The sequence below is a fragment of the Anas acuta genome, chromosome 1 (genome assembly GCF_963932015.1).
Source record: "Anas acuta chromosome 1, bAnaAcu1.1, whole genome shotgun sequence".
NCBI lineage: Eukaryota > Metazoa > Chordata > Aves > Anseriformes > Anatidae > Anas > Anas acuta.
In genome coordinates this window covers 99967592-99990953 of record NC_088979.1, presented here as the reverse complement: position 1 = coordinate 99990953, position 23362 = coordinate 99967592, and the positions used below count along the sequence as shown (strand labels likewise).

The window sequence follows — 23362 nt, the reverse complement described above, 5'->3', positions numbered from 1 at the left end:
CAAAGCTGCTTTCCATTTGGGAGTCCCCCAGCATATGGGTGCATGGGTTTTTTCTTCCCCAGTTGCAGGACTATGCATTTCCCTTTGTTGTTTTAAGGTTCCTGTCAGCCCATTTCTCCAGCCTGTTGAGAGGCCTCTGGATGGCAGCACAACCTACTAATGCATCAGCCCCTCCTCCCTGTTCTGTGTCATTTGCAAACTTGCCCCATCATCCGGATGGTTAATGAAGATGATGAATAGGATTGGGCCCAATATTGGCCCCTAGTGTCCACCACTACTTACTGGCCTCCAACTAGACTTTGTGCCACCACTCAGGCCTCTTGGCCTGTCTGGTTTTGATCCACCTCACTTTCTCCTGATCCATCCTTTATTAGATTTTCTGTGAGGATCTTATTGGAAACAGTCAAAATCTTTACTGAAGTGTAGGTAGGCAGTATATACTGCTCACCCATCATCTACCAAGCCAGTCATTTCATCATAGGAAGTTAATAAGTTAGTGAAGGATGATTTCCTCTTGGTGAATCCATGCTGAGTACTCCTGATGACTTTCCTGTCCTTCATGTGCCTGAATGGTTCCAAGGATTAGTTGCCCAGTCATCTTACCAGTGATCAAAGTGACACTGAACAGCCTGTAGAACCCCAGGCCCTCCCTTTTGTTCTTTTTGGAGATAGGAGTGACATTTGCTTTCCTCCATTCCTCAGACACCTCTCCCAGTCTCCATGATCATTTAAAGATTATCAAGAATGTCTTCATGGTGACGTTTGTGAGCTCCCTCAGCACTAGTGGGTGTATCCCATGAAGGTCCATGGCTTTGTGTGTTTCCAGTTTGTTCAAGTATTCTTTAGCTTGATCCTTTCTCCTTAGATTCTTAATATGGGTCCTGATTTCTGAAGGTGATGATATCCCTGCTATGTTTATTTTCTAGTTTTCTGTTCATAGCCCTGCTTATCATATCACCAAGCCAGATTTTTTTCTTCCTCGCTTTCACTTCAGTAGCAACAACAACATTCTTCAGGCCAGGTTGGGTTTTCAGTTATTTGTGGCATTTTTTGCCTCAGTACACAGTCAGTAACCCATGTGCTTTTGCGAATATAAATTGACTGTCTGGGTTTTTAACTCTAATCAGCAATTCTGTAGTTAATGAACAAGGAAAAGGCTGCAGATATACCCTTTTGAGTAATTTACAAAGTTAGTAGTGATCATACTTGAAGGGAAGCCCCGCTGATGTGTTATTTAAGAACATAACTACACTCTGAGGCAGTAAGCTAAGGAGTAGTATCTGGTACTTTTTCTTAATTCTAGGAAAAGATAAGTTGCATCAGTACAAATTAAAGTAGGAGGACTGGGGACATTTATAGTTATTTTTCTTCTGTAGTCTCTTTCCATTTAACTAAGCTAGAAAGGCTGCCTACTTGAGCCAAGACTAGAAGCCGTCACTTGAGGCTTTTAAGATACCTGTTTAAATCTCCAGGAAAAGTCTGTAGAATTACAATATGCATTGATTCTTTAAGAAAAACATCTTGGCTTGATTTTCACTTGTGACCACAGTGCCTGCGTATGTATATGTGTGTGCAGTATTTGCACAAACATCCATCAGTTTTTGTGTGTGTCTTCTGATAGCTTTTGAATGCAGTTGACAACTTTAGTAAACTTCACCAGAGAACAGAGGGTTCAAAAATAATATATTCCTGTAAGATTTTTTTTTTTAATTTGGAAGCTGAAGATAGAAGCCAAATTGTTTGCACTTCAGTAGGATAAATGCTGTATTAGAAATGTACATACTTTTAACAATCAGTCAGAGTTATTTGGGAAAGAACAATAGTAACTTCCTGACTGTTGATCCTCACAGTACCTGGGATAGCAGGAATTAACTTAAACCAAAAAGAAATACTAAAACACATGATTTTAAAGATCTTTGCAAAGAAAAAAATCTATTCCAAGGATCGGTAATTTTAAGACCACAGTGGATATCTCTTTATACAGTTTTCATTGTATAAAGGCAGTTAAGGTTTATATATCTACATTTAACTTGGTTCCGTTCTTCTGTGACAAGCTTTTCCTCCAATACAGATGATCACTTGTACATTTGTTGAAGGATTGTAGACCTAGTAGTTCTAGATCAGCTGCCAAGTGTTCACTTATTTTTACAACTCTACACTTCAATCTTAGTAGTGATTTCCAGATCTAAATCTCTAAATCAAGAAACTGTAATTGCTTGATTGATGCTATAGCCTAGATGAGTTTTTCTCTTAAAATAGTAATACTTTTTTTTTGTGAACAATATAACTTTTTTTTCATAATATAATTGATGTTACTAATATTGGTTAATTGACTGATTTATAGAACAATTCTGTAAACGGGCTGGGATAATCTTAACCTTAGAATTAATTCTTTGAGAAATAGGTCTTTAATAATCTTTGGATTTTCCATCTTGTTAAAATACACTAAAATTCTTTATTTGTGCATGTTTAAATTTATATGTATTTTTAATAAATGTAGAAATCCAAAACCTTGTTCTTTCAAATATAATACATCAAGTATGTAGTTTTTGTATCTGGTTTTGTGTAATAGCCAAAACTGAAAGATCCTGTACTTTGCCTGTGAAGACTCTACAGCTTTGACTAGTTAGCTTTTTAGTCAAATCTAAAAGGAAGAACAAAATACAGTAGTCAAAAAAGAAAGCTTTGAGGATGTTAGTCTCCACAACTCTGATCATACTCCCAAGGTAAGGAAGAGCTGCAACATTACCTTTGTGAGGTTATCTGTGTGATTTTCTCCTAGGTTGAAGGACACTGTCATTCCACAATCAAAAACGAAGACTTTTGTCAGACTGTTGTTCAGATCATAATTCTGAGTAACACAAAGTTGTCAGCATGTATTGCTGTGTTGAAAGCAGAAAGTTTATTTACTACCTAAAGTTATATAGAGAACAGAGAGTGTCTTTGGGATCTTATGTTTTGAGAATAGTAGTTGTTGGTAAGAATCACAATCAATCAGAGAAAATGATATCCAAAACCACAGAAAGATGGTAGCCCCCACAAAGCACATTTGCTTTTGGTTTGCAAACCAGTACTAAGATTTGCTGAGTAAAAGCCGTTTTTCATCAACTCCATCATTGTAAGTGACATGAAATTTTCTTGCTGTAGGCTAAAAACAGTTGTTTGCTCCATTCCCTGCAAAGACTGTAACATCTTTTTAATATGAAAAGGGTTAGAAATCACTATTAAATTTACAGAGCTTACTTGATATGACTCAGTGCTAGGTCACACTTAACAAGTATGGCACTCTTATTCATCATATGATATTTGTTATAAGTAACTGCTAGCATTATAATAATAAATTATATAATAACAAATACGATGTTCGTTAAAAGATTAGATCATTAGATATGTTAATATGATAAAAGAAGAGTTATGAAAACAGCTGTTGAAAGTTTACTGTATCAAAGATTTTCTTGCTATACATGTTCTTAATAAAAATATCTGGTTTTGAATTTTGAACAGCTTGAACATAATAATTTCTTTGAAAAACATGCATCATTAAAAATACCAAGTAAATGTGTGTGAGAATTGGGTAAAGTCCAAACACTCTTTGCTTCCTTATATTGTTGTTGTTTTTTTTCTACTTCGTAATTAGTTACACTCAGATCTGTATTTGTGAAATAGGAACATTTACATTATATGTGCATAATGCATTGGTTAAATATTAAGCATTCAAGTCCTGATAGAAATTTTTCAACCAGAACATGTTCACAAAATAACAGTTCTGTATTTTAAGCCAAATTTGAAATATGTTGCAAGAACTCTGTAAGATTCAAATCCCAAAACTTAAAAAATCTTTTGATTTTGAAGAGCATTTACATTCTGCATGTCATAGCATATATTTTTGGAAAGAGACAATGATTTATCCACCAGTCAACTTTGTGTTTAGATGGTGAACTCTATAGAGAGGAGAAATACCCTAACATATTTGTGCTGAGATTTAACAAAACTGATGTTAACCTAAAATAAATTGTTTTAAAGCTCAACTAATTACATTAAGGAACTAAAATATGACAGTTCATATAAAAATGGGAGACTTAAGACTTTTCATCTACTTCCGTTACAATTTCTTAAAATACCCTTTTTTAAAGTAAATTCAGATGTAACCAAAATTATTGTTCAAACTACACAAGATTTTCTACATTTCAATTTCTTTTGAAGTGTATTTTGAAACAGTAGCCTGACAGTGATATTAATCACTATCCCTATTATTACTGTCACTGTAGCTAAAAAATATTATTATTCAGTCAAGGAGATTAAGGTGCTTAAAATATATTGCATAAACTTGACTGCATTATCTGACAAAAAGTGAAATTTCAATATAAATGTTAGTAGAAAATATATATGCAGACTTCATATATTGCACTGGATTACATCCAGACATACTGTGAGGACTTGAATGTCTAAGAAGTTGTGTATTTCGAAAAGCTTTTTGTTCTGTTCACACCCTAGTATTAAAGTCAACATCTAAATAATTACCAGCTGTCTGTGCTAATTGCATTGGTCATTGCATTAGTATTTCAATCGGGCTTATGTCCATATTATTAAGGCCAGCTTTTGACAATGGTCCATTCCAGACTCCTACAATAATTCAGAAATGAGATAAACTTATTGGCAAGAAGAAACAGCTTATCAAGTTTCTGTTTCTTTATACTCATGCATGATCAAAACCTGTTGTTTTTTTTTTTTTTTGTATGTAATTATTTACTTTTTTTTTGCAGTTTCTTCTTTTAGCCTGCATTCCGCTGCTCATTGTTGCTTCAAATATCCATTATTTCTGATTGTAGTTGTGTGCATTGTAGTTTCCTGAGTTCCAAGTACCTCCAGTGTGAAAGACATGAAAGCTTGTATTTAGGTTGGGCTTAGCTGAATATTTTTGGATCATTTGAAGGGAAACTCAAGAGGGTTGGTCATATGCTTCAGGTTAAGTGCTTAAATAAATTGTTTTAAAGTTAGACCAAAGTGTTTGCCACTTCAACTACTGTGAAGAACCACGTTGCTGCTATTAAGGTACATACTTTTTGTGGTTTGAATACTTTAGTATCCGGATTTGACCATTCTACAACTCCAAGGTACTTCAATTGTTACAATTTCATACACATTTTAATCATAATTTAATGTTTTTATTAGAATGATGTTTTTCAAGGGATTGTCTTTGGCACAATGTAAATAGTGAAATGATTATTCTTTTCTTTTTTCTTTTCCACTACCACTTTTTTTTTCCTTTTCATACTTTGTTTTTAAAGCTTTATCTACTTTTTCATAGTCTTAATTTTCTATAACACTTCTTGTCCACACAGAAAGATGCTGTGAAGCTACTAGACGTGAAAACAGAGGCCAGTCCCTGCAGCTGAATGCTGCTGGTTTCTCTCTCATTGTAGTCATAAGTTCCTGGTGCATGTTTTGATGCTGTTTTGTGAGACAAACGATATGTTATCTTCCTTTTCTTCTGAATTTTGGAGGAAAATAAACACAGACCTGTAAAAATAAAGAAATAAAACTTACTTTTCTATAGCTCTTCTAAACTTTTCATTCCAAGTTGAGACCCTAAATAGTGTAATTACTTCAGTCTGTGCATGAAAAAATCTTCAACTTTTTTTTTTTTTAAAACTTCTAAGTTATGTGACAAATTCAATAGATTATGCTTGGCTTTTCTGTCTGACGGAACTTGGAGAATATGATCCATTTTTTTGATCAGTGTGAGTTTTCTGAACTTTGCTTTGGTCATAAGATATCTATGCATAGACTTTAACATTCTGAGCCATATGGCTTCCCAGGTACACCATCAACTGGTCTTCCATGAGAGCATTTTGATTCTGTATTAATCCCTTTCACAGATTTGTGTTTATACAAGCTCCTTCCAAAACGTACTTAAACTGTGCTTAATATAAAACATGTTTTGTACTTTTCTACAAGATTTAAAAAAAAAAATCTATGATTTATGATGTATGAATTACTTCAGTTCATAGAATTAAATTTCATAGACTTTGTGTGCCTCTCTGCAGCCATGTCTCAGCACATAAAATAGGTCCCTGCCCTCTAAACCTACTTGTTGAAACTGGAACAGTGCCACACATTCCATTTCATGGCATTTGTTAGTCTTGAGGCTTTGGGGAGCTTAATTTGACCTTCAGTAAAGAATGGGTAAAGGCCTTTTTCCTATTTCACATACTAAAATGTAAAACGTTTTATGTAGAAGCATAGAATGATATAAACAAAGCCTCAGATAAAGTTCATTTAGTAAGAATCCATATAGAAGCTTACCTGTGTATATTTGGTAATGGAATTTACTATGAGCTACCACTTAGCTGACTAAGTTCGTAGCTCACTCCTCTGCTGCATGCAAAGTAAGCCAAGAAAGCATTACACCATAGAGCTAAGACGGAATTAAATATTTACTTTAGGATACTTGCTTTCAAGTTGGTGCTAAACATAGCAGAAATAATAAATTTGCAATACGTTTGATTTTTTTTCCTTATAGTTCATTTCCTTTGGGGTTTATTACCATTAGTTTGTAACTTCGGAATTATTTGGTCAAATTTCAATGTTGATATATCTTCACTAGTGGAAGTCATATTCTTATTTCATAGATGCAGTGATCATGGTCAGTTTTGCCAGTTTCTGTTTACTCTTTACTTTACTTTAAAACATCATTAATAACGAGTCTCCCCATCTAAAACAAACATAAACCATTTTAGAAAACTGGCTTATGTCACAAGTAAGCTGTCCTCAAAATGCATATGTGTAAATCTGAAGACTATTTTAATTTATTGACAAAAAGACTTTTTTTTCTTTAAGGTACATATTTAGTATAATAAAGTAGCTGGACTTCAAGGAAATGCCATTCTTGGTTTTGTCTTAATCTGTAGAAAAACATTCACTGTGTTAAGTAGGGCCACTGTTTCATCCGCATGTCTTGCCACTATGCTTTACCACTTTAACCCAATGCCATTGCACTTATTTGAACTGAATTATTTTGACATGTGCCTTGCATAGCGTGGCAGAGAATAAAACTTCTGTACTGATTTTGTAAGAGCTGAAACTTTCGGCTTTCAGTCTGAGTCAGTTGGGTGAAAGCCTGTTTTTCCATGCATAATGTGAATATACACATTGACTTTGTTATTTAGTTTTATAACTGTTATTTCTATATCAAATGCTCTGTTAAATATTGAAGTGCTTATTGGACCTATAGGAAATAATGAATGAACATTAGCAATCTTAATGTTGTTTGTTTGTTTTCTTAATGAAAACATTTCTGTTTAACTTTGATATAGGTGATTTGGAACTGCCAGCTGCAGTTAACGGTTATCAAAAACTTTCAGACGTGAGAATACATTTTCATTTGAGCATAACTCTTGACAAGTGCTGTTGCTTATGGTAAATGTCTTCAGAGGAAGAAATGTCTCAGGCAGGAGCTTTTACAAAAAGCTTTTATTTTTTCTAACTATCTCTAAAATCCAGACAGTGAACATTTTTGTTACCATTATTGTCATTTTTTTCCTGTGTTAACAAAACAAAAAAGCTGCAAGTACATCTGTACTTACAATCCAAGAACTGACATTTGGCAAATATTTAGAAAGTAGATGATGATTGTATTCCCATGGGGAAAGAAAAAAAAAAAAAAAAAAAAAAACTTGCCAAAGTCTGCCCTTATTATAATCTCTGAAAATCTGAGTCCAAACTGATCAACAGTGAATTGTTTGATCTCCACTGTGCATGCTTCAGCACAAGCACACCATGATCTGCTCCAAAGAGCTTTCTCAGTTTCCAGAAGTACAGTGGTGCACAGACACTGTGGTTAGACCAGGGGAGCAGCAAATCCTTTCAAGAGACTGTTGCCTGCAGTCATGGTCCTTCTACATTGTGATCCCATTGTAAGGTAGGGACCAGATGTATTTAAGGAAAAAAAAAAAACTTTCTCATGTGGGCGCAATATAGAGAGAGTGCTGTGCTGAATAATAAAGAAAACCAAATTATGGACACTGTCAGACTAGTGAGCACCTGTCACTGGAGAAATAAAATGTCTAGAGTAATTCTGAGATGATCTCATAAAATGGAAAATAAAGTAGTGTCTCAGTAAGGTTGCACAGTCAACACAATCATGGTATTTCCTTATTTTGCAACATTATCCTACTTTCCTAAAATTCGCAACCTTTATGCTCTTCTACTAAACTCTTTATCGTACATGTATATTTAACATGTCATATATGTCTCTGTTCTTACAGATCTTTAACAAAGTGAGAGAGGGGACTGACTACTGCAGGCATATATATATATAAGTTGAAAAATGCAAATTACTAAGTCATTTGCCTACTCTTGTTAAATATTTTAAATACTCTTTACCAGTAAAAAAAAAAAAAAAAAAAAAAACACATTATTTTAGCAAATCATTCTGCCATTGCAGATAGATATATAAGGTTGTAACATAAATGATAGATGATTAGCGTGACCAGCTCTGAACTCTCCAAGCGTATTACAAAAGGGCTAATGAAAAGCTGTGAGAAATTTCAGAAGCTTTATGTCACATTATGAATGACAAGTTGGCTTTTATATTCAGTGTCACAATGCCACTGGGATAAAGAGAAGACATTAGGATTAGTTCTCATCCTTCTAACTGATAGCTGGAGACTACATAAGTTTCACCTGTTAAGTGAATATTTTAGGTCTGATATTAAGTGATATTTTAGGTCTGCTCCAATTTAGGTTCTGCTTTATGTATTTTGAGGTTATCAGATATTTTGAATATATAGTTCTTTTGGCTCTAATCTTCCCATCAAAGTCCAACGAGGAAGAATTAAGACAGTGTTGTAGGGATTTTGTTACAGGAGAGCCAGGCAGTTCTAAACAATGCCCCTTCTACTGTAATGAGAAAGACAAAAGGAAGAGGATAATGTATCTCCTAAGATGAATCACTAACAGAATTTTGTTTGTATTTCTCTTAAAATTATAATAATAAAAAAAACTTTGTTCTGCCTTTAAAAATAATGACAAGGTTATTTTACAACATTTTGTACAGTCTACAGGAAGACATCTTAAAATCTTGTCTTCCTACAGACAAGAAGGGGGAAGACACTAAAACCGATATTGGCAAATTAAATTATAAGTGGTAGATGTAGACTCATCAGCTTTTGAATTGTAGCTTAAACTGTATTAAAATGAAAAATATACATTCTCAAACTTAATTTGATATTCTGCTGTCATTAGTATATAAATGTTAGATAAGTAAATTTGTTCTTTTAAATATAGTAATTGTAAAAGGAATTTCAGATCTTATGATTGATACAGTCAATGGTAAATGACAGTCTTACCATTTTTAAACATTATCACATATTTTGAAATTCTAATATTCAGTCTGTGAGACTGAAGGCCTGAAATGTTCTGCACTGAATGTATGCTTTAAATTCAAATTGATGGCACAGAAACTTAAAGGAGGATAATGATTATTGTTTGATATTGCAGTATAACTCTAAAGAACAGTATTTTGATTTACAACCTTTTGAGTCTAAGGCAGCCTTCATTCCTAATCAGATATTAGTTGCTGTCCTAAATTTATGAGTCACATGATTGATAATACAACTTCATAAGTGATCCTTTATTTATTACAGTAGAGTTCATAGAAGATAAATTGCTGTTTAGATAAATAGGAAAATATTGTCCAGAAAAAGACACACATACTGCATGTATTAGAAAATATATTTGTATGGTTTTATGGGATATATAAAATATACTATCACTAAAGAACAAATTAACATTCCATGTAATGTTTTGATGGAAGTATAGAGCCAAACATGTAAAAAAATATGTGCATGTGAAAACTAGATTGAAAATAAACAGATAAAATGGTTTAAATAAAAAAAAAAAAAGTGACTATATGACCAATATTCAGTCAGATTCCTTGGCCTCGCTATATTTTGTTTCTAGCATGGAAAGCTCATTGCACTAAGTTTTGTAGCTCTACTCATGTATGTATGTAAATGCAAAAAATAAATTAAAAAATGTTAGCTAATCAAAAGAATTTTTTTTTAAGAGTTAATAGAGATGCATATATTATTTGTTATTGGGCTAATAGTCTCCAATCTGTTGTTGATTATTTTAATTGCTCATTTCATCAGGGTTTTTAAGGGAAAGAGGGAAAGAACTATGACTTTTAGGAAGTAATTTGAACAATATCTAGGCAAACATAGCTTCTGAGGTCTGTAATGGCATCACTGAAATCTGTGCTACATTCAGAGCTCATTTATTTTCTCACATTTTACTTCATCTATTTCATTTCTCAAAATATACAAGGAATCTCCAATTTTCCTTTGATACACACGTAGTGGACTTAAAGTGTAAGTGATGGAAAATTAGAGGGAAAATCCTATTTCTTCTAATGCCATTGGTAACATCCTAATAAAGTCAATAGCTTCAAATTGCAAGTGTAGAAATTTTACAAGCACTAAGAGGCTGAGGTAGGAATATCCATTTTTGTTCATTTTTATATATTCTGAAGTCCTGAGTAAACATAATAGTCGCTCATGTCATCATAGTCCCATTACACAGTGTGATATTCTTATTGTTTTGAATATTTATTTTAAACCTAACACATTTCTGTTAGGTTTTGTGAAATTCCTAGTGAAAAATTATTTTTCATATAATTTTAATAATGATGCATTTTAAATGAGCTATAATGCAAGCAAAAGAAATCTTACCAAGTATATATTTCTCACAGAATTACATTTAAAAATATATAAAATTTACCAGAAATTACTTATGTGAAAAATGTTGCAAGCACTACAGTTTCTGTAAGCTTGTTTTTAAAAACAATATGAAATGTGATTTAAAAACAAAATAATAATAAAATGGTTTAATTTGTGAAGTGATGACATACGGTTTCATTTCATCTCATTCACGTTTCACTGCTGTTTTGCTTCATTGGTTTCTTTTATGCATGCAATACTTACTGCCATCTATCTGCTTTGTTCCTGAATAATGTGTGCATAGTGTAAATGTAAAGTCCTTCAGCATCTTTCCAAACATGATGTCAAGAATTGTATGTAATTTTGTGGTCTTTCATATGTTGTTCAAAGTTCATTTTTATGCAACTTCTGTCTTCATTTTTGTAATAAACAAAACTGACTTAAAGCATTTCTATCTGTATTTACTTTATTACTGATAAACACTTTTTCCTGTATTGTCTACATTGTCTATTTTGTAACTGAAGAGATTTTTTTTCTTGTACCAATATTTACGTTCCTACAGTAAATCTCAATGTTTTATCCAATAGTGAATAGATCTTTTTTCAGAAAAGGAAAATCATTAGATTAGAATTCTCCGCTTTGTGGTTTGTCTCATTAGGTGGCTGCCATACTTCTCAACTAATAGAGCAAATATGTGAAATATATGTATAAATTGTCTGAGCATTTGATCCGTGCTGCTTTAACCTGCCTTCTTGAAACAGATGTATCCCAAAATGCAGGTGTTTTATACTAGGAGAAACTGTAGCAGTACCTGACTTTCTTGCTATGTGTAATTCTGCTGACACTTGCAGGTGTATCAGTGTAAATATTTCAAGTGAAAACATTTACCAAGTACTGGCAAAACTTAAAATATTAAGTTTCTCTTTCTATAGCCAATGCTATTCAATAGTCATACATTTAAAATATTATTCCAAGTAAAACTTCTGTGCTTGGAACTGCTGTGTTTGCATTTACCTCTGTAAAGAGCTAAAAGAAACTGTTGTCAAGCCTGAAATAGTTTATCAATTCAAACACAACCTAAGCATAGTTCTGCTTTTCCAGGCCTCCTGACTATATTAGTCTGGTTACAGCTGTCATCCAGCATAAAGATGCAAAAATCTCTCAGGTCTCAGTGGTATATGCACAGTGTGTTTTGAATCCTCCCAATTTGCACAGTAAAAACAATTTTGATCTTTAATGCAATAAGACTGCTCAAAACACCTATAATTGTTTTTTTTTTTTCAATACCCATGTCAATCTTAATTACTTTTTATAGGTTCTTAGAAATTCCTCCAAGTGACATGTTGAGTAAATCTGTTGTCAGTTTCGATTGAGGCCAGTGGCTTGCAGAAACATGGTCGTTTCCGCAAGGCCTTCTAACCATCCAGGCCTAGAACTGATGCCACAGACTGCACAAAGCTGCTCTCCCCTCAGAGCCTTTTCCTCCTCGATGTGCAGGAAGGCCAGGCTGCTTCTGCCCTCACCATTAGCTGTGCTATGTTGAAAGCAAAAAGCAGTGGTTTCTCACTAAAGTGTAAAGTGCAAGGGTTTTTCCCTCCTTGGCATTTCTGCCTTGAACACACTGGGGAAGATGTGTTGATTATATGACTGAAGTGTGAAGCACTTGGAACTGAATTTCTCTTCTTGGCCTTGTATGGCTGCTGCTTCCACAGAAAGAGGGGGGGACTTCCTCCCTGTTTTTGCTGGTGTTTCCCAAATAAGTAAGCAATGGGTAAATAAATAAATAAATAAACATTATTTACTCTGTAACTGTTGTGAACACATGAAAGAAGGAGCTACCTGACAACTCTTTAGAGATTCTTCTGAAGCTCCTTGAAGATAGTTTGATGATGCCAGGAATAATTCCTAAAACTTTGCTTAAAAAAATAATTAAGCATAACTCCAAAGAATATCTTCAGTTCAAAACTGAGCAAAATTTTTCTAATTACTATGGCCTTCTTTCCTTTCCCTTCTTATCCCTCAGCAGATACAGATGACATCCTTGACAAGCATACTTGAGTTGTGATTTATATTACAAAAATTGTTTTATTTAGCTGTTTCAGTTACATCTTGTTTAAGACACCTTCGTATGAAAAAATGCTGTTAAAAACCATTAGAGTCAGTCAGAATTCAAGTACTACTTTGTATCCAGAAAGAGTCAGAAAATAAATTTTCCTCTAAAATTAGAAGAAAAAGTCCATTTCAGAAAACTTCTTGACTAAAGCATCTCTGCCATAGTGAAGAAAAATTCCTCCACTCAAAGAAGTGTCAGAAAAGCATAACGTTTCTGATGGGTATAATTTTAGACATGCTGCTTTCAGTAGCTCATGTCTCTAAAGTCTATAATCTTACAGACTCTAAACTAAGAATGCCTATCCCTCCTGTGCATCTTTGCCTAAGGTGCATGGCCTCTTCTTCACGGCTCTTCACTGAGCCCCCCATAGCTCCACTGTGGGCAGGCTCACATCTGTAGCTGCCGGTGATGAGCCAACTGGTCAGCAGTTCCTTCAGGGTGAAATGCATCATTTGTGGCCAGAAGAAAGTTAGAGGGAACCTTCGCTCGTCTTAGTTAGTTACATCAGGATCAATAATACTGCCCCATTATTTTTCAAAGCTGCGCGTCAAGTGTATGTGTCAGACCATGTTACTCATGCAGTGCAGAGCACACACGTCCTCATGTGCTTGTACACTGCCTTGCAGCAGTATCCATCCCAGTAGGAAGTTGTAGGAAAAATCGATAAGGAAAAAACAAAACAAAACACTGAGATTAATGTTGGATAGAAACTTACCATCTTTTTGTATTAAGGAACAGGATAGAGAAGAACCTTAATTATTGCCGTGGTCTTTTTCGCATCATACATTCCTCCAGTAAATGTTTGTACAGAATCATAATGATGGTTTAAAAGTGGAAACTGCAATTGTATTGAATTTTTTGTTTCATCTGAAGATGGACATGTAGCTGCTGGGCACTTAGCTGGCTCAATAGCCAGGTTTTATTGCTTTAAATCACTGCAGGCAGCTCACACAGCTCTGGCTACGTCAGACAAATTATTGGGGGGGGGAGCAAAGGGGGGAGAATGCGGATGGGGACGGGGGATGTCACTAGTTTGCTCCTTTTTGCCTCCCATTATTTTTTCTTAAGTAAGGCATAGGAGCCTTCAGTAAGGCAAGAGCCAAGGAGGCTCTTGTACGAAGCTAAGCATTGCTTTCTAGCATCATCCCATTTTCTGTAGGGCTTCACTGGTAAATCTGAGTACATGCTTCCGTCACATAGTACGCAAGATACGGTTCTTTCTGGGTACATGTAACTTCGGAGATTTGCTGGGTGTTGCACAGTCCTTGCATCTTGATCACCCACACCAAAGGAGTCAGAGCACACAACAGCTCCCCTTAAATATCTCTGGGACATTTCCTATTGGAAAATGGAGTATGAGAATGCTTTGACATGCAGTAAACAAAGTCATGCAAGTCCTACATTTGAGATATATCCAATTTCAATGCAAGAAAATGCAAAGAAGCATTAAAAAACAGTGAAATATATATATCAGTCATAATTATTTGACATAATGAGTCTTCTCATCTTTGCAGATGACACCAAATTAAGTGCGTGTGTCGATCTGCTCAAGTGTAAGAAGGCTTTGCAGGAGGATCTGGATAGGCTGCACCGATGGGCTAAGGTCAACTGTATGAAGTTCAACAAGGCCAAGTGCTGGGTCCTGCACCTGGGGTGCAATAACCCCAAGCAGAGCTACAGACTGGGAGATGAGTGGTTGGAAAGCTGCCTGGCGGAGAAGGACCTGGGAGTATTGGTTGATAGTCGGCTGAATATGAGCCAGCAGTGTGCTCAGGTGGACAAGAAGGCCAACGGCATCCTGGCTTGTATAAGAAGCAGTGTGGCCAGCAGGTCTAGGGAAGTGATTGTCCCCCTGTACTTGGCTCTGGTGAGGCCGCACCTCGAGTACTGTGTTCAGTTTTGGGCCCCTCTCTACAAGAAGGACATCAAGGTGCTTGAGCGAGTCCAGAGAAGGGCAGCAAAGCTTGTGAGGGGTCTGGAGAACAAGTCGTATGAGGAGCAGCTGAGGGAGCTGGGTTTGTACAGCCTGGAGAAAAGGAGGCTCAGAGGCGACCTTATTGCTCTCTACAGGTACCTTAAAGGAGGCTGTAGTGAGGTGGGGATTGGTCTATTCTCCCACTTGCCTGGTGACAGGACGATGGGGAATGGGCTAAAGTTGCACCAGGGGTGTTTTAGGTTGGATGTTAGTAAGAACTTCTTTACTGAGAGGATTGTTAGGCATTGGAACAGGCTGCTCAAGGAAGTGGTGGAGTCACCATCCCTAGAGGTCTTTAAAAGACGTTTAGATGTTGAACTTAGCAATATGGTTTAGTGGAGGACTTGTTAGTGTTAGGTCAGACTTGATGATCTTGAGGTCTCTTCCAACCTAGACAATTCTGTGATTCTGTAGCTGCTAAAAACTGAGAAGTTATTTTCTCTTAATATGTACAAATTTGAATGTTCTTATATCCCCAAAGAGAATAAGGAAGCATTTCAAAGTATCTCAAAACAAATGAATAATTTCAATGATTAAAATGAAAAACTAGCCATTGAGTATTTGCGATACTCTGCCTCTAAAACACATCTCAGAGTATTATATACATTTTTTATGTCTGGAATGGCCCTGTATCAGGGATCTACATCCCTGCCTGGAATTTTTACAATTCTGGTAAATTCCTATGTTGTTGCTGTTGTTGTTTTTCTCATGATGTACATGTTATTTAGATCTTCAGCATCTTCTGGCAATGCCTTGGCCTTCCACCTTTGTAGTTTTAACTGGTAAAAAAGACCTTATTACAGCTGTTTAAATTTTTGGTACTATATTATGTTTGTTCAGATGCTCATCAGTTGATACTAACTTTTAAAAAATCCATGTTATCTTTTTAGAGATTTTGAATAAGTATATGAATCTTGGAAGCCTTTGATTCTAAGAAAAGTTCCAGATTGGATAAAAATTGAAGAAAATTTTCATAGGTAGTCCAGAAATAACCATCATGGTTGAACAGCCTATGTAACAGTGAATGTGACAGGGCAGTTCAAGAAGATGATAAACAAAATCGTTCTTTTTTCCTGCCACTATCCAGCGCAGCATTTTCAAACTCCTCCTCTAACTCATAGTTTTCAACTAATGTAGCTCAAAAGTAGTCCTAACTTTAGCTTTAGACCTATCTGAAAGAAAGGATAATCCTTCAAGCATAGTATCCCGTAATGCACACTCATTCATACCCATTCAAATGTAGCTGTCAGATGAGCTTACACGAGCCCTATGAGTTTAGGAAAGTACTTTACATCATTGCTTTTTTTTCCCTTAAAAATGTAAATGATTGTGAAAATTTAAGGGCTACATAGAATAATCTCTTTCCTTTAATCCATTTCTGCTAAGGAGGAGGGGAAGGAAAGAAAAGCACAAAAAGGTGCTCAGTTGAATATTTTTCAGTAAAACCTAGGATCACTGAATGACTAAGGGTATGAGGGACCTCTGGAGGTGTTCTTGTCCAACTTCCCCGTTCAAGCTGGATACTTTATGCACTGTATGCAATTATTATTTTCTTGCACAAGCAGTTGAATATATATGTTGTGATTCTGTAAGAGTACAGAGAACTTGTCACGTGAAAGGATACACATTCTCAATATATGAATGATGCATATAAAGTGCCTGTTTCTTTGTGCAGAAGCAATAGCTGTAGTTTTCTGTGGACTAATTTTACCAGTACATTGTACACATTTAGATGGTGGTTCTCACTCTAATGCTTCCCATTAGAGACCTAAACTCCTAAAAATAATTCACCCTGAATTTAAATTTAAGTGTCCACAAAGCTTATCTTTCTATTTATTTCTCTTCACTGGAAAATTTTGCTTTACTTGCCAAAGTTTTTCATTGCTCTTTCCTATTATTTAATTAACTTATATATTTAAATGTTCATATATATTGAAAATGTTCAATTATGTTACTAAAAATTAAAAGTACAATTTATTGAATAAATGAGAATTTTTAAATTGCCAGTACTTTCCATGAGGTTTATAGAATCTTGCTTCATTTCTTTATTGCATTGCTGAAAGTTTTATAATCTTATTTCTATAACATTATTCATTGATAACATCTTAACTGAAGGAGTGAATGAGTAAAGTGACTCTGTTTAAAGTTGGCAGTTTCCTTCATTTTCATGACATGGTGTATTATATGTGTCACATTTAATATAATAAAAAGCACATTATTTTAAATATAGCATATTTTTGACAAATTATAATGAAAATTCCCAGAACTATGGAATTTACACTTTTTTTTTTTTCAATCAGCATTTTAAAAGTCTCCACTCTAAATAGATTACTAAGTAGATAATAAACCCCTCCAAAATAATGTTAGAATCTATTTCACCCATGTTGATATTGAATTAGTGTGGTTTAAAATGTGTCCTTTCAAAGTGGAAAAGAAATACTACATGTATAAATATGTTATTGTGGTACAGCAGAAAGTGGAACTAGTATTTTGACGCCATTTGGTACATAATGGAACATTGTAAAAAATCCATTTAAAATCATTGCAACTTATAATGTACTTTGCATTTTTATTTATTTATTTTTTTAAAGAATTGTTACAGTAAAGCTAATCCCAACTTATTTAAGGGCAAAACTTTTTGATAACAAATTTTTCAAATTTGGTTGAAGGCTGTATATAGTATGACATTAGCATTTAATCTAGTCAAAAAAGTTGGTACTTCTGTTGATATCATATGATACTAATCCAAAATCTTACATTATTGTAATACCATAAGTATATTAGGATATGATTTTTTAAAGCAGTCATTACAACTCTAAGCTTTCTTTAATAGTAATTGGCATTAGTTTTACAACTGACTTCTGTGGGCAAACCAATACAAAGTCTCAGTAATTTAAGAAAGAACAAAATGAAACTGAATATAAAGTTGTTTAAAAGATGATTTTATGTAGCTTGATCAGTATAAACAGATATTCATATCCAATTTCTGCCTATCTTCACAAGAGAAAGGGACACAAAGAGCCTAAGGATGCTGATGCCAGCAATGTTCCACACTCCACAATGCTGCAGGATGTGGCCGTATTCTTGTCACTCTTTTTGGTGTGGGAGATAAAGGAAAGAAATACAAATGTTTGGAGGAATATTGCCAATCATAAGAAATCAAACTTTGAAATGTGAAACAGAAATCAACATGAATTGCAAGTAGGAAAATTAGGACAAGTAGGGCAGTAGGAAGGATGGGGAATGCTAAATGAAAAGTCAATGTATCAACCATAAAGAAATAGAAAAACATGCAACAGTCATATATTTAAGTATCAGATGTGTCACAAATACTGAGCTGAGAAATTAAAAACAGTCTTCTCCACAACTGTGACAATAAATATGATTGTCTTTTTTTACAAAGGCGCAATACTGTTACTATAAACATATCCTTCACTTGGTGGTGAAAGTATTGTGTAGGCTTTTGTGTCATTAAATCACTTTTTAACCCAACGCCATGTTCCATTGACACAGGAAATGCTCTTTACATCAATTAAAAAATTATCAGCACAATTTATCTCCACAGGGAAAAGACCTGTTAATGTTAATGCTGCATTAAAAAAAAAAAAAAAAAAAAAAAAAAAGGAAAAAAAAAAAACAGTAGAAATAAAATACAGCAGAAAAATCAACACTAAATCCCTCTGAATATATGTAATAAAAGACCACTTTAGTTTTTCTCCTCCATGTTTCTATTTAGTGGCTAAGGAGGTACAAAGAACAGAAGCTTGTGTGTATAAGATCCCTAGAAATAAACTCTGTTGGTTCTACTGGCATATTTGTTGAAACACAAGAGCATTTCAATAAACTGGGATTAAGTATCTATTTGTAGATACCTGAAAATTCAGTTTGATAAACACAAATGACTGAATTTTTATAAAAGAAGTCATCAGTTAGATGGGTGGCTGTGGTAAGTTTTGGAAGATGTATCAGAAGGTAATATTTAACTAGGAATGTTGATATTAAAAAAAGTAAGAAAATGAATTTGTGTGAAATGTCAACTTACAACATTGCTGATGGAGTAATGCATGAATGATATATCATTTCATTGCAGCACCATTATTTTAGTTATTTAAATAATGTTCCTTAAGCCTTTTTGAAGAAAGGAGAATAACTTGAAATAATCTAGTAACTCCAGAAGTAATTGAAGTAATTTCATAGAAACCTGTCTATTCAATCACCCATCTAAATATACATATTGATTGCTGGCTTCTTGCATAATGCCATTCTGAAGAACAGTTCAGTAATAAAACAACCCATACAGTAGGCAATGAAATTGATTGCATAAAAAGTAAAATGTTCCCCTCCTTTTGAAAAAGTGTTTTTTACTTTTCCATTTAAGATTTCTATCAAATAGACTAAGAACGCATATATTTCTACTAGTATTCATTGATTTAGAAGTCATTAAGAAAATCATTTTCAATTATATTTGAAAGGGCAAATACGTATTTTCTTAAATATTAGCTAAGCAAAAGTATAAAAACTGAAATGATGTTCTTATTCTGAACAGTCAGCAATGTATCATGGAGTTTGAAGAGAGAGAAAAAGGACGATAGCAGTTACCCTGTTAAAACATTTATATTACATTATACTATGTTTTTCCATCTGTCTGTTAAGACAGTACTCAAGCAATCTACAGTAGAAAAAGTCTTGTTCTTATTTTGGAACAGGCATAAATAGAGCTGCAAATGGAAATACACCACTGCACTGCTGACTCATACATCACTCTCAGGACACCAAGCAAGCAACAAGCAATGCTGATGTGCAACACCAATGTGAAAAAAAAAAAAAAAAAAAAAAAAAAAAGCCACAGTTTCCCCCTCCCCTGTGCTGTTGGCTCAGGACCTTTCATCACACAGTTTCCCCCTCCCCTGTGCTTGTTGGCTCAGGACCTCTCATCACATCAGGCAATTGTCATTAGCCAGTTTCTGGGCTAGACTGACACCTTGAACTAGCCAGGCCCATGTACCATTATGGAGTTGTCTTTTTTTCCCCTGAATTACTGGTCAGATACAAGTTGTCACCTTTATAAGGGTCATCTGAGTTTATAAACACAATAGCTGTTGTTCTTCTAAGAGTCACAGTATTCAAAACACATCATTGTCTATTACAGAAACACCGAGATGAAATGTTAAAATATCTTTTCTGAGATTTGTAATGAAGTAAAATTACCTAAGCAGCTTTAAAAATACAAGTACAGAAAGCAAGATCAAGTGTGGAATACGTTTATTTTGAAGTACATGAAAGTATTTCAATGTTCTGAACTACAGAAGATGAGGTCCTGGCCCTATAACCATTTAATAATATGCCTAGTTTTCCTCACACTAATTTATTTAAGACAGTATGCAACTGTTTGCAGACTATTAGCCCAAAAAAACTCTTCTCTGACTTTTTCATTCTACTGTAATTTAAAAAATGACCTTTACAAGAATAAATACTGTTTTAGTACTCTCTTAAACCTTTCAGTAATTCTGCTTAGCACCATGTCTAATTAATTACATTTGAAATGTGGAAGATGACAACTTACATCAACTATTACTATCATTTAAATGTTTTTCTTCAGCTGCATACTGATCTACTACTCAGTCTTGGAATGTTAAATTATGATATTTTTTGTTATTAAATACTTTGATTTATGGTTTGTGACCATATTGGAATTTTGGCAATGGAAAAAATACTATGTAGAAAAGGTGGGTCTTGATTTTTTAATCAGATTATATACATGCTTAATTTTCAGGACTGTTTCCACTGGCTTCTGAATGGCATATTCATAAACATCTTTTAGCCTCCTGATCTGTGAATTGAAAACTTTAGAAAATGTTATTCTTTGGAATTAATGTTATTAATAAATTCTCACTTTCTTTCTTTCAAGATACTCTTTTTAACGGTCTTGGACTTCGTGCCGTCATTGGCCTGGGAGTGGCAGCCCTTTTGTTAATCCTTGTGGTGATTGATGTCAGCTGCTTCTTTTTACGACAATGTGGATTGCTAATGTGCATTACCAGGAGGATTTGTGGGAAAAAGAGTGGTTCAAGTGGAAAAAGCAAAGAACTGGAAGAAGGAAAGGCTGCTTACCTGTGAGTATTAATTACTTATTTTAGAAACATTATTAGAAGAGAAACCTGGCTGTTCAACTCATATTTGCTTAATGGCTATCTTGCAGTTTGTCATTAAAGTTTCTATTACTTGGAAAAGCGTTCCCTGAAATGTATTGAATTGCTTTTGAACAAATGTTGCCTTAAAGAAACAACAACAACAACAACAAAAAAAAGACAAAGAAAAGAGTATAGACCATACTTCATTTTAAGATGGCCTGTTTGTGCAGTTTGTGCTACTCTGACACAAAATAAAATCAACCACAGTTCAGTAATAGATACAGGCATATCTTGGGCTCATGAAAAACAGGTAAAAGAGCATCATAACTTCATTTCTACATTTCTACCAATCCAGCATTCTACCAGCTGCTAACACCAAAAAACTCAGCATACGGTTGCGGCATTGCCAGTAAATCTGAGAGTTTTTTGGAAAATATGTGAAATAGTTTTTCTTCTCGAATATAGCTATTGCTGGAAAATCTTGGGTTTTGTCTGTAGAGTTTTGGAATTACAAGTATTGTTTGCTTTTAAAAATAGAAGTGCTAAGATGGATGTGGCCGAAATGCAGGTACGCGTAATTGTTCTTCATAGCAACAGTTAATGTTTGCTAAAAGTAAGTGGGGAAGAACAACCCCAGTTCTCACAAATGCCCTCGTATAGTGGCTACTTCATCAGACAAATGGGAATTGAATGGTCATTTATGGACAAGTATGTTTCCTTAAATGATAGCAAGATCCTGACAAAACAGTTCAAGTACTGATTGTGTAAAATAATAGTGCTTTTAAGACCCAACATTTACAGGGTTTTCAAAACATAAGATGGAAAGATTACTTATGGCTTCTCATTTTAGGCAGTTCCATTTATTTACTAAATATGTCAGCTTCGTGTCCTTATTATGCTCATCTAAAGGATTTTTAATGCATATACTGTAGTATTTGAGAGTGCTGTGTTTTGTGGCTTAAGCTCCACAAGGTTCAATTCCTGTGTGCTGCAACTTTCCCAGCAGTCAGGCCTTCATTCCCCTGCACCTTCACAGATCTGTCCTTCCCCCCAGCTGTTTGCAGAGCAGATCGAATTGGTGGCACTTAGTATTCATAGCTGCACTAGTCTTCTCTGTTGCTGATAGTGGAAGTGTAAAAGTCTCTTTTTCGGTTTTAGTTCTGGTTATTGTGATTCAGAGACTCCATTTTTCTGAGGTAACTTGATTGCATTTCTTGGTTGGGATCTTAACCCTTTTTGGAGCAGCTTCACAGAACCAAAACAATCAGAAGCAGGCACGCAGTATTTACGTCAAATAATACTTCTGAATAAAAGAGGTTGTGCCATAAAACAACTATTTCCTAACTGATCACAGGTAATAGTAAAGGCAAGAATAACACAGTTTTCTATTGTGTGAAGTCAGCGTGTCCTGTTTAGAGTCAGCATTTGAAGCTTCTGGCTCAGGTTCAGCTTCCTACTGAGCATGGCATTGGTGCCATGGTAGCAGGAATGGGTGTAGAGACCCCTTCTGAATGGGAAGACCTTAGGGAGCTACAGTTGTAAATGTCACTTGACAGGAATCTATACATTGCTATCAACATCTGATACACAAATGCTACTCAGTGCTGTCTCAGCAAAGCATAAAACAGTTGCTTAACATCAATTTCTCCATGATACTTCTTTTACAAGAACAGCTATCCCGTTTAACTATGTTTCTTTCCTTATAGGGGTGGTTTTCAGTGAGACAGATCTTTAAATACTTGGTACTATTCTTATTTTAGCTTGCTCTCTGCTTAACCTGTCAGTATAAAATTTCAAGACAGTCTTTGTTATAAATGAAGTCTCATCTCAATCTGAATTTAGTAATATTTATAAAAGAATATTTATAAATGGTATAAAAGGCAAGTAAACAGTGCTGAGTGTGCAGGGAGTCTACGCTCCACCAACACACACACATGAACATCAAACATTCTAAATATATAGAACATTGATTTTACATACTAAACCCGAATATGCCTATACATATGTACAATCAGAAAAGGTAACAAACAATCCTTTAAGTTCCATGACTTAACAGTCTTCATTTTCAATTCCTTTTCTTGATTACAAACAACAGTCTCCATCTTCCATTCCTTTTGAACAATATGTCTTGCTTTAAGTTGTCAAACAACTTGGCCTTTGGGCCCTAGGTATCCTGTTCTTCCCTAATCGAAGAAAAGCTTATCCATCTCCTTTTCAAGGCCAAATAGGGCCTGGGTCAAAAGACACCTCCAGGTCACCAGGTGGTGTAACAGCAAAAGCCTTCGATGGCAGTAGCGGTGGGGGGCCGATGGCATAGCAGTTGGTTCAGTATAGGACCCCGCAGCTCCCTCACTTTCTGGCAAACCACACGTTTCTGACTGTGGTCCCAGAGGGCTCTTTAAGGCCTCAGAGATTGCTCGCC

General features: G+C 34.8%; 1 protein-coding gene across 4 annotated transcripts in view; it reads left to right on the top strand.

The window, feature by feature from the left end:
- NCAM2 (neural cell adhesion molecule 2) overlaps positions 1-23362 on the top strand; it is a 290357-nt gene that overhangs the window by 251084 nt on the left and 15911 nt on the right. The window contains exon 16 of one of the 4 annotated variants that reach the window (XM_068690047.1): positions 20718-20922. In XM_068690047.1, coding sequence (XP_068546148.1) covers positions 20718-20922 — 205 coding nt within the window. Of the gene's footprint in view, positions 1-2782; positions 3512-5342; positions 6033-7316; positions 8413-20717; positions 20923-23362 lie in introns of those variants that run through there. The other 3 variants (XM_068690063.1, XM_068690055.1, XM_068690072.1) reach the window with 3 other exon arrangements.